This window comes from Otolemur garnettii, unplaced genomic scaffold (genome assembly GCF_000181295.1).
Source record: "Otolemur garnettii isolate 467f Iridium unplaced genomic scaffold, OtoGar3 scaffold00074, whole genome shotgun sequence".
In the NCBI taxonomy this organism is placed as follows: Eukaryota; Metazoa; Chordata; class Mammalia; order Primates; family Galagidae; genus Otolemur; species Otolemur garnettii.
This window is the reverse complement of record NW_003852469.1, coordinates 2165017-2182293: the sequence shown is the minus strand read 5'-3', so window position 1 is coordinate 2182293 and position 17277 is coordinate 2165017. Positions and strand designations below refer to the sequence as shown.

Here is a 17277-nt window from a genome sequence, read left to right as displayed (position 1 = left end):
GTCTAAGGACATACTAGAATGTGAGGCAGCACCACTACAGATGAATGGGAAACCAGGTAACTAGCAGCAGAGAGAGCACAGTAAGTCTAAGGACAGACTAGAATGTGAGGCAGCCTCACTACAGATGAATGGGAAACCAGGTAACTTGCAGCAGAGAGAGCACAGTAAGTGATAAGGACAGACTAGAATGTGAGGCAGCACCACCAGCTCTTCATAAGTCAAATATGGAGACTAACAGGACAGTGGTGGAGTCATGAAGGGAAATTATATACTCATCTCCTAACCTAATTGTAACCCCACATATGCCTGTTTAGTCCAGTATAAAGGTGAGGGGAAAAGAGAAAAGGTTAGAAAATGATACTCAAGTTTGGTAAACTTTACTAAAACTCTTTTAGTCTGAGAAAAAAATTCCCCATACATTTAAGTCCTGCCTGTCTGTCAAGGCTCAACTTTGTCCTTCCACTAAGCCTTCCTGATTTTCTCAGATGAAAGAAACCACTTCCTCCTTACAACCCCCAAAGCACTTTGTGTGCCCCCCTCCTAGACAGCACTCTGCACAGCATCCCCCCCACCCCCAGGGTAGCACTTTGCTCCTGTGACCCTCCTCCGGCTCCCTCCCACCCGCTGCAGCCAGCACATCACAGACTGGGGTGCACTTTTACTGAAAGAAAGCAGCTTTACACACAGCATCTTATTGAGGAAGAGTGAGATCCTGTGGTTCAGAGATATCCTACCACTCACGGAGCTCTCCCTCATGAGGAGTTAGTCCTGGGAAACTGTCCCTGCACTAAGGACACAGAGGAAGTGTTGCAGCTAGGAGATGAGTCATGGGGTTAATACATTCCCACAGAGAAGTAACGAGAGGTCTGTGGCATAAGCAGATGATAAGAGGCAGTGGGCCATTTTGACTGTGGTATTTTCCGGCTGAATGACTTTACATATAAAATAAGCTAACTTAATAATGCTGCCGAGGCCATCATCAGCTCCCAAGGATGCCACATGAGTAGAGGTCTAAGCTACCCACTGCGAGGGTAATGGCATCTCTGTGGATAACAGGCCTGATGACACCAGCAGTCAATTTATCCTGCCCCTAAGTCCATGTCATGCTCTGTGCTCATAAGAGAATACCCTCATGATGAAGAATCAGCCAGCAGTCTGCGGTCCTACTCTCCACTCTCTCCACAATCATCTTCCAAAGAACAAGGAATTAAGACAGTGCAGCAGAATGATAGCTCCACAAAAACCAATGGGAATGACAGTTGACGCCAACAACAAAACTCAAAAGCATCACCATCTTCCCTTGTGTGTACAGAAACCAGTTGAGAAAACTTGAAATTTCTCTAAAATATGTAAGAATCAGCCCAGAGGCTAGAATTATGAGAAATAAAGAAATTCTCTGTCTCTGTGTTAATAGTGTGTACCTACATAAATCATTTTTTCCGTGAGAAATGTTCACCCACACCACATTTACGTACAACTGACCCTTGAACAACATGAGGTCAGAACCCCAAGCCCCTTTCCCTATCACCACAGTTGAAAACGCACATGTAACTTAACAGCCTCCTGCTGACTGAATGAAGCCTCACCAGTATCATAAACAGTGTGTTAACACATAGTTTGCATATGTACCATATATCGTATTCTTACATAAAGTAAGCTAGAGAAAAGACAATGTTAAGGAAATCCCGTAAGGAAGAGGAAACACATTTACTATTCCTGACGGGAAGGTGGACCCCCCGAAGAGCAGGTCACACAGAGTGGGGAGGAGAGGTCGGTGCTGCTGTCTCGGGGGTGGCAAGGAGGGACAGGTGGTGGGAGGGAAGGGGAGGCAGCATGCTTGGTGTAACTTTAAGAGGAAATGCTGTGATTTCTCTCTGGTTTTGCTGCCTTTTCATTTCTCTAAAAATGTTTCCATACAGCATAGATTCTTCTTCCACTGTTTGTTTTAGTTGTGGTGCTGTATCAGGGTTCATGTTGTACAAGAAGTCAAAAGCAGTCCTGGAAACTGGGAACTCTCTGCCAGACTGTCCACTGTCACCGTGTTTCATGGCAGTTTCTTCCATGCCTTCCTCCTCACCTGGCACTGTTTGGGAGCACTCCTCCCCATCAAGCCATCTTCTGTTAATTCCTCTGTGTGTTGGAATTAACCTCTACCACTGCGAGGGCAATGGCATCTATGTGAATGACATGCCTGATGACACCTACAGTCCATTCATCCTGCCTCTAAATTGTGATTTCTTTGCCTGGTTCTGTTGTTAATCTGAACGATGTCTGGACGGGTTTCTCCAGCAGGAAATTGTTTCGCTTGACAGTAATCATGGCTTTTTCTGTAACAACAATGCATCTTCAACAATGTAATCTTCTCAATTGGGTTCTCTTCCAAGGAAAAGTAAAAATCCTCTCCATAGAGCACAATGTGTAATGAGTCTTCAAGGTCTTCATGATCTAGAGGTTGAATTAAACATGCTGGGTTTGGAGGCGAGTAGGCCACTCTGATCCTGGATTGACCTCCTGGGGTTCTGAGTGGCCAGGGGTATTGTCCAGTATTAAAGACTTTGAAAAAGTCATCCTTTACTGGCAAGGTACTTCCTGAACTCAGTGAACCGATCCATGAAAATGGTTCTCTTTGTCTAGGCTTTCTTGTTGTACAACTAAAAACCTGGCAGCTGGTGTTTATCTTTTTCCCTGAAGGATCAGGGATTAGCAGCTTTACAGATAAAGGCAGTCCAGGTCACTCAAGTAGACTGAAGATATCCCTTTCTGTCTTAAATCTTGGCGTTCACTTCTTTTTCTTACTAACAGATATCTTTTGGACCGTTGTCTTCCTGAAATAGGTTTATTTTGTCTGCATTAAAAATCTGTTCAGGGGTGGTGCCTGTGGCTCAGAGGGTTAGGGCGCTGGCCCCATATACCAGACGTGGCGGGTTCGAACCCAGCCCCTGGCCAAAAAAAAAAAAAATCTGTTCAAATGGGGTGCCAGTAGCTCAGTAGTTAGGGAGCCAGCCAAGTACACCAGGACTGGTGGGTTTGAACCCGGCCCAGGCCTGCTAAACAAAAAAAGTAAGCAGGCATCCTAGCAGGTGCCTGTGGTCCCAGCTACTAGGGAGGCTGAGACAAGAGAATCACTTGAGCCCAAGAGTTTGAGGTTGCTGTGAGCTATGATGCCACTGCACTCTACAGAGGGTGACAAAGAAAGACTCTGTCTTAATAAAAACAAAAACAATCTCTTATCAAATAGATTTTTTTTTTTTTTTTTGAGACAGCTTCAAGCTGTCTCCCTGGGTAGAATGCTGTGGCATCACAGCTCACAGCAACCTCCAACTCCTGGGCTCAAGCAAGTCTCCTGCCTCTGCCTCCTAAATAGCTGGGACCACAGGCGCCCGCCACAATGCCCGCTATTTTTTGGTTGCAGCGTCATTGTTGTTTGGCAGGCCCGGGCTGGATTCAAACCCGCCACCTTAGGTGTATGTGGCTGGTGCCTTAGCCACTTGAGCCACAGGCGCCAAGCCAAATAGATATTTTTTCTTAATGGCATCTGGAAACTTGTCTGCCATTTTCTTTGTCTTCAGAAATTGCTTCAGTTATCTTGATATTTAAGCCAAACCTCTTTCTAAAATTATCAGGCCATCCTTTGCTGGCATTAAATCCTCTGGAGTTATATAGTTCACTTTTGTTGCTTTAAGTTGTCATATAATGACTGCTTTTTAAAAATCCTATTAGCACCTAAAGGCACACCTTTGTCATAGCAATCCTGCAGCCACTAAAAGCTGCATTTTTAATACAAGATGAACAGGCATTGCACAAGAGGTGAGTGTAGCTACAGTGACGGCTTCACAGACTTTTTTCTGCAGCCGCAGACCGCAATCTACGGTACGTACATATCTAATAGTTCAACTTTTTCTTGTAATGCCTTGACTTTTCTGTTTTTTAGGAGCATTTTTCCACCATTACTAATAGCGTTTCCATCATCGCTATGGGTGCCATGGTGTTATTGAAGGTTTATAGTATTGCACTAAACACAATGAAAAATACACAAGAACTGTGAGAGATGACTGTTTACTATGATAATTTGGTGGAAAGAAACTGCTAATGTGGAGATGACTGGCCTCATACGGTGCTTTCAGTGGGTACCTGTAACACCTGAGCTCGCCACAAGCGCAAGAGGAGGAGGCTATGAAATTATCACAGTAGTGTAGTAAGTACTATGCTGAATTTTATGCAGTTATTGTTTACTTTCTTTTGACTGTGAATGGTGGAACAGCATCATGTATGTCATATATGTATAAATTTGATACATTTTAATTTTTATAATAGACTTGTGTATATTTTATGGTAGTAAATGGTAACAGACTAGGATCTACAAATATTTTAGACATCACAACATAATTTTTTCTGTGTTCCCTTAATTTTTTCGGTATTTCTAGGTTCAGCTGTTTTTTCAAATTGTTGCAAATCTCCAAAAAAATTCCCATCTATTTATTGAAAACAATCCATATTTAAGTGGACCTGTGTAGTTCAAACCCATGTTGTCCAAAGGTTAACTATATTCATGTATTTACTTACACACTTTTCTTTTTTTTTGAGACGGAGCCTCAAGCTGTCCCCCTGGGTAGAGTACCATGGCCTCACAGCTCACAGCAACCTCCAACTCCTGGGCTCAAGCGAGTCTCCTGCCTCAGCCTCCCAAGTAGCTGAGACTACAGGCGCCCGCCACAGCGCTGGCCATTTTTTGGTTGCAGCCATCATTGTTGTTTGGCGGGCCCGGGCTGGGGATTCGAACCCGCCACCTCAGGTGTATGTGGCTGGCGCCTTAGCCAATTGAGCCACAGGCACCGAGCCTACTTACACACTTTCACACAACGGAATCCAATAAGATTACTTTAACTTTAAAATCATTAGGTAAAAACACACTTGGAGACCATAAATTGGACCAACACAACCATAATTTACTGGCTGCTTTCTATACTGTGCTAGAGTATATACATAGTCCATAGTACAGAGACTTTAGGGGGAGACGAAGACATTTAAGGTAGCTGTACCAGATTATAAATTTCAAGAAGACAAGGATGGGATCTGCCTGGCTTACCCACAAGTCCCTGAAGACTGCACTGTAGTAAGTCTTTCTTGCTTCTATTATGATCTCATATTCTCCCAGTCATACAAGGGCCTGGGGCTCTACCTTAAAATTCGTGACTATCACTAATTTTTGCCATAAAATCTTGCCTGAAAAACCTTATGGTGGCTCTAGAACACAAAATAAATATAATAATAATTCTTCAGTTTGACAAAAGGTGAATTATGAAAGGTAACCATCTAATTTAAAAGCTGAATATGCTATGAAGCAAGTCAGAAAGTCACCAGAGCACCAATTCATAAATTCTACACTGGTGTCCATAAACTGAAGGTAGCAATAATCAGTGCCATCTGTGGTCAAATGAAGATTAAAAGTAGCACCTGGTGCCAGGTGTGGTGGCTCACGCCTGTAATCCTACCACCTGGGAGGGCTGAAGCAGGTGGATTGCTTGAGCTCACAAGTTCGAGACCAGCCTGAGCAAGAGAGAGACCCTGTCTCTAAAAATAGCTGAGCGTATGGCTGGCACCTGTAGGCCCAGCTACTTGGGATGCTGAGGCAAAAGGATGTCTTGAACCCAAGAGTTTGAGGTTGCTGTGAGCTATGATGCCATAAGCACTCTACCCAGGATGACCAAGTGAGACTGTCTCAAAAACAAACCAACAAACAAAAAAACACAGCACCTGGGATAGGAATTGTTGAACAGATGAGGGACTGCCCCACCAATTCCTCAGTGACAGAGATTGTAACAGCAGTGAGGGACAGCTCTGCGTTTCTGTTAACGCTCTACCTTCAACTTTATTCTAACTACGAAATCTCAAACTTTCTTCCTTATCTGCCACCTTCAATTACCATTTTCCTCTGTTTCTTTCCCCCCTCTCTTTTGCTCTGGTACCCTCAAAAGGCACATACACCTATTTCAAAGAGAAAGAAAAAAGTTTCTCAATAGGGTATCAAAGGATAGAAATGGAAAGAGAAAGAAGAGAAGAGAAGCAACATAAGGGAACTGCCCTCCGGACTTCCTCCCAAGTGTGAAAGTATTTCTACAGGCACTGTGCCTCACTGGCCCACGGGAGGAAGAGGACGGCAGCTTCTCACTGGTTTCCCTGGAGCCCTGCAGTAGCACTGGCTTCCCCACACTTCATCTGTTTGTTGAGAACCCCTAGCTTGACTAGGGCTGGGGATAGGGCCGTCAGCTCACATTAACTGCTTTTAAAACTAATGGAAACTGATCTTGCTTTCCTTCGAAAGGATAAAACTGGCCCCAAACGCTAACCCGTCTCGCTGTGTGAAAGGCAAATCCTACTACTATGTGGGAGTTAAATACTAAAAATAATTGATCTCCTGGAGGCAGACAGTAGAATGACAGTTGCCAGAGGCTGGGAAAGGGAGCAGGGAGTGGGGGATATTTCGGGGGATGGTTAATGAATACAAAAATATAATCAGTGAGAACAAACAATATTTGATAGCATAACAAAGTGATAACAATCAACAGTAAGTTAGAATATACTTTAAAATAACTAAATGTTCCCAGCACAAAATGTTAAATGCTTGGGGTGATGGATACTTCAGTTATCCTGATGGATTAACTGACACTGTATACCTGTACCAAAAACTCATGTACCCTATAAAGATATATAACCCATAATAATTTTTAAAAAGTCTGTTATAGTATGTAGTGACAGAATCCATGACTCTGCTCAGAGTTCATGAATTTCAAATAGTATTCAATATGATATCTCAAGACAGCAAACATTTTTAGCTTACTGGCATTGGCTAAATAATAGCAATTCTCAATTACCCTGTGTGAGACCAGGAAAAGTACAGCTAACCTAAGCAGAAAGGCATTAAATCAAACTGGGAGGTGTCATCCCATAGGAGCCCATTATGGCAACAAAACGTCATAGAGAAATCGGGTAAAGAAACAAAGAATGAAGGAAAAAAAAAAACTTAAGAGAAAAACTGAAGCAAAGCAAAACAGAACAAAACTGAAAGGTCTGGTTCACTTCCTTACGTTGCTCAAAACTATGCCCTGGTAGAAATATCAGTCGGGATTCTAGAAAGAGCTGGAAAGAGGGAGAAGACAGTGACTTAAATGATTTCTAGACAATATATGTAGCTCCTAAATGATCTTATTTTAGCTGAGTAACAATATTCCGGGAATAACAGAGTCATTTAAACTTGGAAACAGGAAGCCCAGCCTCTTAAAATTGTGTCTTGACTTCTTTAGAGAAATTACACAATGTACTTTGTTTCCACAATCAAGAATCACTTTAAACTTACCTCTGGTAAACAGAATTCAGGCACAGAATCCACAAATACATGACCTGAGCACTCCTTTAGCTCCTAAAAGAAATGAAAAATACCAGAAGAGATTTGGATACAGTAGCAAAGAAATCCCCAAGCCAAACTTTTCATGAAGAATCACAGACTCACAGACTTTAGAGTTGGAAGGAAGCTGAGAGGTTATTTAGGCTAACTTCCCCTGTTCAGGCTCAGGCAGGCCAAGTGTCTTAATGAGGAAAAAAACACTGGCTGGTGGCAGACTCAGAACTTGAATGTACATTTCTGGATGCCATTCAAGAAAGCTTTGCATGGACATGTGCAACTCCCATAACCCATGAACCATGGTTTCCAAATAATAGTTTTGTAGATGGTAACAGCAACGTCAGAATTACTGGGGGACACCGATTAAATTAAAGGTTGCTGGGCCCTAAGATCTTAGACATCACACACTGGGGATGAGGCCACGGAATCAGTATCTCTTAACGAGCACCTCCAGTGATTCTGTTATTTAACCAGGTTAGGAGTCACGGCCCTAGACCAATTATTTTTTTTTTTTTTTTTTTTGAGACAGAGCCTCAAGCTGTCCCCCTGGGTAGAGTGCCGTGGCATTACAGCTCACAGCAACCTCCAACTCCTGGGCTCAAGCGAGTCTCCTGCCTCCGCCTCCCAAGTAGCTGGGACCACAGGCGCCCGCCACAACGCCCGGCTATTTTTTGGTTGCAGCCGTCATTGTTGTTTGGCGAGTCCGGGCTGGGGATTCGAACCCGCCACCTTAGGTGTACGTGGCTGGCGCCTTAGCCCGTTGAGCTATAGGCGCCGAGCCCCTAGACCAATTATTTAGAGGCTTTTTATCACCATAGTTGCTGGGAAAGGGGCAAGAGAGGGAGGACCATAAGTACAGGGTAGGGATTAAACAGCCACCACCACCACACCACTGCTGCCCCTGTGAATGTCATATTTGTCTTTGTAGAAGACCCTGTTAGGCCTGGTACGCCTAGGCTAAGGCAGAAAGGTGTCAGGCCTAGGCTATGATGGACAAATACCAGTTAACTCCTGGCAAATTTCCAGACTGCAAACTTCCCCCTCCTCCAAAAATGAAGCCTAGTTTACTCCTAACATAGATGAAAAAGCACTAATTAATTAATTTCTTGCTTCTAGTCCACTCTCAGTTTCTTGCTTGGCTAACTCCTTGGAAAACGAACTGGGAGGCACCAACTGTCCCTGGACTGACCTTTAAATAATACCAGGTAGGGAAAGTACTGACGCTAAGATGTATGGGGGGAAAACATTAAAACAAAGATGTAGGACTAACTGCAAAATTCTGCTTCTGTACACCACTTGCTTGCTACCCACCCTGGATGCACCTGGACAGCCTGCGTGCCAAACAGGATGCAGACCAGGCCTAAAAACCCAACTCCTTAAGCACTTGGGGCTGCTCTTGGAAACCCCTCATTGGGACACCGAGGCAGCTGCCGGCCAGCTCTTAAATAAAGAGACTCCCTTGCAAATTCGGCTTGTCTGGGCGTGTGTTCTCTGGGGAACTCCTGGGCACAACAATACAATCTATTTGGAATTATAAATCAAATCAAAAAGAGCACAGACAGAGGGTATCAGAACATGTATACTCATTTTAAGAAAGAAAAAACTGTACTAAGGTTGTAATCTTCAATATAAACTGATAATGTTTATCTTGCGTACTATATCTCTTGTAATTGCAGAAGTCAAATGTAACTTGAGTATCACAGTTTTTGTTTTTTTGTTTTTTTTTTTTTGAGACAGAGTCTCAAGCTGTCACCCTGGCAGAGTACCGTGGCATCACAGCTCACAGCAACCTCCAACTCCTGGGCTCAGGTGAGTCTCCTGCCTCAGCCTCCCAAGTAGCTGGGACCACAGGCGCCCGCCACAATGCCTGACTATTTTTTGGTTGCAGCCATCATTGTTGTTTGGTGGGCCTGGGCTGGATTTGAACCCGCCACCTTAGGTGTATGTGGCTGGCGCCTTAGCCACTTGAGCCACAAGCACTGAGCTGAGTATCATACTTTTAATAGTTTTTTCCTTTCTTAAAATGTGTATACTTTTCTTGGCATCCTCTGTATATAAAGAAACAGAATACAGTCCAGCTCCCCACTCTACCCATGACCTATCATATTTAATATGCCCATCTTAGTTCAGATTCCCCAGCAGGCTGACTTGAGAAAAGGGTTTGAGAGCAAGAATTAAAGGGGGAGGATAAACAGAGACGAAATTAACTGATAAGGGATATGTTATTGAGCCGCATACTACTTTGGGCAACTGGAACTTACCACCACAGGGAAACTCTGAGCAATGGTGTAACACATACACCTTAGTTATCCTACTGGGGGTCTCAAATATTTACATACCAATTCCTTCATTTTGTGCAGCTTCAGGTAACAACCTTCAGGCAAAGCCATACAGTTATGGTGTATACAATTATGACACGGTACACTGAAGTAGAAAGGCCTAGAGGTACGGGTGGGTCCCCCCAGGTTTGCCACAATGCCTCCAGAAGGTGTGAGAGTTGTTTCCTCGCCTCAACTGACAATTATAAACTGGAGGCTATGGTGGATTTTTTTCACCATCAGGTTAAAGCTTTACACAAAACCAGTAAAAGATAGAAAAACGGTTATAAGTTTCCTTTCCTCTTTCCAGAAAGGGAAAGCCATTGTTATAGTTTTGTTCTATCACACTTCCGTTAGTCACTGAACGTTTATTTCTATACATCTATACCCATGTATTGATATGTACATACCAGAGTGTGAAAGATTTTGCTTTCAATCTTTAGCTGAAGATAGGGCACTAATTACATGGTGTCGGCCTTTTGAATTTTACAAGTGTCACAGGCACCTCCTCCTTTGCCTTCAACCCTGAGCTGTGGCTCCTCTCCCAGGAGCACCTTTGACTAGTGACGGACTGAGCCAAACAGAAACTGAAAGCAGTTCTTAATTACAATGTACCTGCCAGCCAAAAAACAAATGAGCAATTCTGTCTAATGGGAGAAGACTCCCAACTCCCTCAGGATGAGGCGACAAGTGATTAAAGACAAATCATGGGAAATTTCAAAGCTATGCCTCGTCTTAAATTGACTATGTAATCTTCTTCCCCATACTGCTACATTTCAGGGCACGTCGTATGATAAAGTCTCCTCCGAGGCTCTCATCCTCCCTGGCCTGCAGAAGCATATTAGCCATTCTAAACACTTACAATGTCACTGTATTTTATTCACCGCTCCTTTCTAATGAAATACTCCCACACACGCATGCAAGTCATTCTGCTCACAATGTGCTGGTAATGGGCTGCTTCTGAGCCTTTCTCAGGGAACAATGATTTATAGCCAGCAGGAGACTCAGGCTGAAATCAGGTGCACGGGTTCCTGAATGTCACAGAATTTTATGGTCAGCTATGAAGAAAATCTGGTTTCGAATCAGGCATTTGGCTTGCACTTGAGGTTGGGGTGCAGTTAACAGGAATTAGTTCTGTAAAAAGTACCTCTTTCTTTAACAATATCTATTACAAGAAAAAAGTGCTTTATTTAGATGGATTGTTTTAAGTATATTTAAACTCCGTTTTTGACTGTGAGACATAGGAAAGCAAGAATGATTTAGAGAACCGATGTGTGGCCCAGATGAGCTTTACAGTTTTTAACCTTCCTAGGCCTTTTTTGTTTTAAGTACAAAGTTTGATATAGTTTTAACATTTTTGTTGCACTGGACTCTCACTTAATAATTTTACTGTCCAAATATTGATATGAGAAGGGGGGCGGCACCTGTGGCTCAAAGGAGTAGGGCGCCAGCCCCATATACCAGAGGTGGCAGGTTCAAACCCAACCCCAGCCAAAAAAACTGAAAAAAAAAAAAAAAAAAAAAAGGTATGAAGAAGGAATTACTGAAAAAGATAACCTAGTGTCACAAATTTAAGACTTGGAAAAAAAAGGAAACTGAAGTCTTTTACTTTAAGTTAGTTACTGATTAAACCCTAGATTCCTAGAACTTTTTTCTTTCTTTTTGTTTTTTTTTTTGAGACAGAGCCTCAAGCTATCCCCCTGAGTAGAGTGCCATGGCATCACAGCTCATAGCAACCTCCAACTCCTGGGCTCAAGCGAGTCTCCTGCCTCAGCCTCCCAAGTAGCTGGGACTACAAGGGCCCGCCACAACGCCTGGCCATTTTTTGGTTTGGCGGGCCCAGGCTGGGGATTCGAACCTGCCACCTTAGGTGTATGTGGCTGGCGCCTTAGCCGCTTGAGCCACAGTCGCCGAGCCCTTTTTCTTTCTTTTTAAAATAACCTATAAGATTGTCCATTCTAAGCTATTAGGAAGTGCTGGAATAGGATCACAGATCCTCCTTTGGAAGCCCTACTCAAATTTTCCCACGAGCACATCCCCCTTCCACACTGTCCTTCTCCCCCCGCCCCCCAAACACACTGCTGAAAACACCCTGCTCCTCAGAATATTCTCCACACTGTGGTCTGAATGATCCGATCAGACAAGGAGACTCTCCCTCTGCGACCTCCTGTGGCCTCTCGTCACCCAAAAAATGACCCAAAATCTTTTACAAAGCCCTAGCTCTTCTGATCCCCAACAGAAGCTGTTTAAAATTCACATATTTGAGGATTTTCAAGTTATGAAAAGTTTTACTTCTTCCAATCACGAAATCAATATCGCTTCAAGATGAACTATCCTGAACTCTTTAACAAGCATCACCTTTGGCTCGGCACCTGTGGCTCAAGCGGCTAAGGCGCCAGCCACATACACCTAAGGTGGCAGGTTCGAATCCCCAGCCCGGGCCCGCCAAACAACAATGACGGCTGCAACCAAAAAATGGCCAGGTGTTGTGGCCGGCGCCTGTAGTCCCAGCTACTTGGGAGGCTGAGGCAGGAGACTCGCTTGAGCCCAGGAGTTGGAGGTTGCTGTGAGCGTGATGCCATGGCACTCTACCCAGGGGGATAGCTTGAGGCTCCGTCTCAAAAAAAAAAAAAAAACAAAAAAAAACAAGCATCACCTTTAAAACTCTCAGGGCAACTCTAGAAATAATAGCTTTCTTTCCATGCCGATAAAAAGTATTTGTAGCAAAAGTACTTTGATTTCTATACATGAACAAATTGAATCTAAATCTGAAAACAGATCTTTGGGTTCTTCAGAAAGAATACGCCTGGAAAAAAAAGCCATAGTTACACTACCACAGGGTGGCGCTGGAGTGAAAAGCTGGCTGTCTACTGGGTGCAGATGCGCTTCAGGTTTTTGTCTTGGGCATTACCTTGTCCAAGAAAGCATTTCCATCCTTGAGGGACCAGCCAGGAAGATTAGACAGCCTGGGACTGCAAAACAAAAGATTAAATTATCCTAAATAGATTATAATCCTCAGTGATTTCATGGTGACTGTACTGTCTCCATAAAGTGAAAAACAGTTTAAAATTACTGGTAGCAATGCCTTACCACAAATACCAATCAAAAAGGAAAGAAATAATCATGTTGTATTGACCTTAAGAATTATATGACCATGGAAAGTTCAAGAGTTTAACAAAGAATTGGGAAAAACAAGAGAATACTATGCAGACTAATAAAGAAAAAAGAAAGATGAAACGCCAGAGCATTTTATATAGTCTTTGGATCACTGCCTCCTACTTTCCCTTGTTTGTGTCTGACAAGGGTCCTGATGAGGGAGGAAGGGGCATCTTCACATTGCACCTGAAAAACCAGGCTCAGAGAGGTCAGGTTCTCCAGGAGGCTCACCCCCACGGGTCAGAATTCACCCTGCCTGAGAACCTGCACTCCAGTCAAATCCATGCTCTGGATTCACCTCCTTAAGTACATCAGGCACTTGTCCCCTGCAGCTAGTTTCCCCAAGTTTTATAAGCAATGCCTTATCTATGTGAATAGTTTCCTCTAGAAGGTAAGGTGAATTTCACGATGTTACATTTAAAAAAGTCTGAATCAAAAATCACTATTGGTAACCTCAGGATTTAATGGCCTAATACTAGTTGACCAGAAGAATTATATTGGAAATTGAAAATGCCAATAGTTCAAGAAAGAAAACAATATGTTGGAGAAATAAAAAACTTAATGACTAAGGCAAAAGCACAGCAGGAATACAAATCACATGGCAAGACTACTGCACTTCCCCACAAAGTTAAAGTAAAAATTAAGGGCAAAGTCAGGGTTTGAGAGTAAAAGGATTCTATAATCAGAAACCAAATACTTGTATGGTTCCTAATCCTCCAAATAATTTCATCAGGCACTGACTTTGTAATTAGGAGACAGATTAGAAAGTCAAATAGGGCTCGGCACCCATAGCACAGTGGTTACGGTCGGTGTCAGCCACACACACTGAGGTTGGTGGGGTTGAACTCAGCCTGGGACAGCTTAATAACAACAACTGCAATAACAAAAAAATAGCCGGGCATTGTGGCAGGTGCCTGTAGTCCTAGCACTTGGGAGGCTGAGACAAGAGAATCGCTTAAGCCCAAGAGTTTGAGGTTCTGTGAGCTGTGACTCCACAGGACTCTATCGAGTGCGACTCTGTCTAAAAAAAAAAAGTCAAACAGACACATAAATATGTGAAATTTGTCAACCTTCTAGAAAAGATAAAAAACCTGAATATCATATATGTGAATCTAATTTCAGAAAAAAAGTTAAGAATTTTTTGGGGGATAACTTTTAATTGTGACATTAATTCCAAACTTACAGAAAAGCAGCAAAAATGTAAGTACAATGAACTTATCCTTTATTCAGATTAGCTGTTCACATTTTGCCATTATTTACCCACAAGTGAGAACTGTGATTTCATACTTAAGAATGAAAAATCCCTACAGTAGAATAACTTTGATTGGTATAAATTATACCTGGTAAATTTTTTTTTAACTCTGCTCTACCCTTTCAGGAAAATATTCTATTACCATTAGCACTTTTAATTCCCAACTCATTTCATAGTCACACAGATGTATATGTCTTTACTTAGACCGTTCTTGAAAAATATATTCACTGTCAGATCACATTTAAAAAGCAAGCATTCTAATACAGGTGTAATGACAAGACAATGTGGACACTGTTTTCATTTCATGCATGCTAATTCTCCAAAGCAAAGTTGTAAATATCCATTTCCTTTTTTATAAAGAGAACTGGATTAAAGGATATACAGTCTGTTCCCCCATTAGATCTACACCAGTCAGATGACTGATGCAGTTAGTTCTCCTCAACAAATGATTAGAAATACATTGCTTATTGAAAAATAACTGATTTTTAATTTTTAATTTTTTTTTTTTTTGAGACTGGGGTAGAGTATGGTGTCATCTTGTTGCCTTGGGGTAGAGTATGGTGGCATTATGATAGCTCACGGCAATCTCAAACTCTTGGGCTTAGACGATCCTCTTACCTCAGCCTCCTTAGTAGCTGGGACTACAGGTGCCCACCACAACACCTGGGTAGTTTTTCTATTTTTTTTAGTAGAGATGGGGTCTCTCTCTTGCTCAGACTGGTCTCAAATGCCTGAGCTCAAGCAATCCACACGTCTCAGCCTCCCAGAGTCCTAGGATTACAGGTATGAGCCACCACACTCGGCCTGAAATGTATGACTTTCAAAATCAAAAAAAATAGTAAAAGAGGTGGGACTACATTAATCCACTCAAAAATATATACAAAGGGTTACTACTCAGAGCCAAGTGATGGAATTACAATAAAGAAACAATCCTTGGCTCAGCGCCTATGGCTCCAGTGGCTAAGGTGCCAGCCACATACACTTGAGCTGGTGGGTTCGAATCCAGCCTGGACCCACCAAACAGCAGCAGCAACCAAAAAACTGGTTGTGGTGGGCACCTGTAGTCCTGGCTACTTGGGAGGCTGAGGCAAGAGAATCGCTTAAGCCTGGGAGTTGGAGGTTGCTATGAGCTGTGATGCCACAGCTTTCCACCCAGGCGACAACTTGAGGCTCTGTCTCAAAAAAAAAAAAAGAAAGAAAGAAAAAGAAAAGAAACAATCCTTGCCTTTTAGGATAGGGAAATAGTTAGTAGTAATTACATCATAATGAATTAAGAGTGAGGCAGGGTACACAGCAGGTGCCATGGGCTCACCCAGAAAGGGCACTTTTGACACTTGGCAGTGTGGAGGCCATGAAAGGAATGCAAGTTAGAAAAGGTCTTTCCAGAAAAAGAAAAGAGGGAAGAGCCTCATCATGAGGTGTAGTGTTGCAGGAGAAGGAGGTGCTCATCTTTACTCATTTAGGAATCTTTATTCGTGGTCAGGCTAGGAGCTGGTGATAGGACGGAGCAAACATACCTGTCCTCCTCAGGAAGCAGGGAAGGAAGACAGATAAGTAATCACACAGACACAAAGACAAGTTGTGAAAGATGATGAAGCACTAAGGTAGCACCAAATACCACAAAACTTGAGTGTTACGAAACGCGGAACCGACTGAGCTGAGATCTGGACAGTAGTGTAACACTGCAAAAGATGGTAAGGACCACAGCAGCACTGAAGATAAGAGGCTGAAAGGAAATACCGGGAGTGAGAAGGAGCAGGTGTGTCTAGGTTAACTCTCAGCTTTCCGGTGTTTATAGCAGGATGACATCAATTAAGGAATGTGGGGAAAACCCCAGGTCTGCGAGGGTATGTTCTCTCCTTCTGGACCAAGTCTGCTCACGAATTGAGTTTGGGGCAGACTGAGTTTTTAGGTGATTCCAAAGGCACATCCAAGGAGAGAAACTGAGTAGGCACTTTGGACACATGGATTTAGAACTCAGAAAGGAATTATTGACTAAAGACACACATTTGTAAGGTATTATCTGGATGGCTGTTGAAGCCCTGAACATTTATTAAATGTTAATAAATAAACATGTTAATTTATTAACCATGTTTATCTCCCTGGTTGCTGGAGATACCACGGCCAAGCACTGTACACTGAGGAATTCCAACACATGATGGCCAGTTAGAGGAAGAGGACTCTCCCAAGTGGGCAGAAAAGGAAGAATCAGAGAAGAAAGAAGAAAAGTAGGAGCATATTAGCAAGGAGGCCAATGTTGCTGGACGGTCAGGTAAGACGAGACTGACAGATGCCCATCATATCTAATGACATGGAAATTATTTGTGAACTCAGTGAGAGCTGTCCCAGTGGAGTGGTGCAGGTGAAGACTGGACAGGGCTTAGGAGTGCTAAGGGGGAAACGGAGCTGAGTTAAAACAATTTTAATTAAAAGTGATCATAACTGAGGACTGAGCCAAGATGAAAGAAAGATACACAGTAATAATTAAATTAATTATAGTGAAAGGATTCTGAAAAGGTGAGGAGAGATGAGATCAAGACAAAATTAAGTGATTCACACAACAAACATTTACTGAGCAGCTACTACAAACCAAGAACAGTCGGTAGGTGGTGAGAGATACAGTGGAGAAGGAAGGGGATAGGGAGGGTCAGGGGTGCCATCGGAAGCAAGCGTGTCTCTAAGGTTTCTGGTCTAAGCAAAAGGTGGCATCTCCTATCAGGAACCTCATGGAACCCCACTAGCAGAACTTCCCTCTGAGAGCAAGAGGATGGCGGAGGCAAGGAAGGGTGTAAGTAGATCACAGTGTTTTCCAGTACTTAGCCAGGACTGTAAGAATAAAGAATTAGATAAAGATGAGAAAGAACAGGAAGGAAAAATAAGCAGCTGGGATTGTCTGCCCAGTTCCAGTCTTGATTACCTAAGAAATTCATGATCTCACAGAGCAGGTAGCCTCCTTTTGGGAAACTCTCATAGTACCTCGTATATTATTTTTATCAGTAATTATCACAAGCATACAGCTGTTTTTCTAATCACAAGTATAATTAAATCTTCAAATAGATAATGTCTGTCTCCCTGATAGATTATAAGTTCTATGAGGGAAAGCTGCCTTATTTCTCTCTGTACCCCCCGGTACAGATATATTTTTTTTTTTT

At 42.8% G+C, this 17277-nt stretch overlaps 1 protein-coding gene across 2 annotated transcripts in view; it reads right to left on the bottom strand.

Annotated features, from left to right (window-relative positions):
• INTS9 (integrator complex subunit 9) overlaps positions 1 to 17277 on the bottom strand; it is a 79034-nt gene that overhangs the window by 37038 nt on the left and 24719 nt on the right. The window contains exons 3-4 of one of the 2 annotated variants that reach the window (XM_012807731.2): positions 12629 to 12689; positions 7355 to 7417 (exon numbers count right to left, since the gene is read on the bottom strand). In XM_012807731.2, the coding sequence (XP_012663185.2) occupies positions 7355 to 7417; positions 12629 to 12689 (124 nt within the window). The remainder of the gene's footprint in view (positions 1 to 7354; positions 7418 to 12628; positions 12690 to 17277) is intronic. The other variant, XM_023515589.1, reaches the window with a different exon arrangement.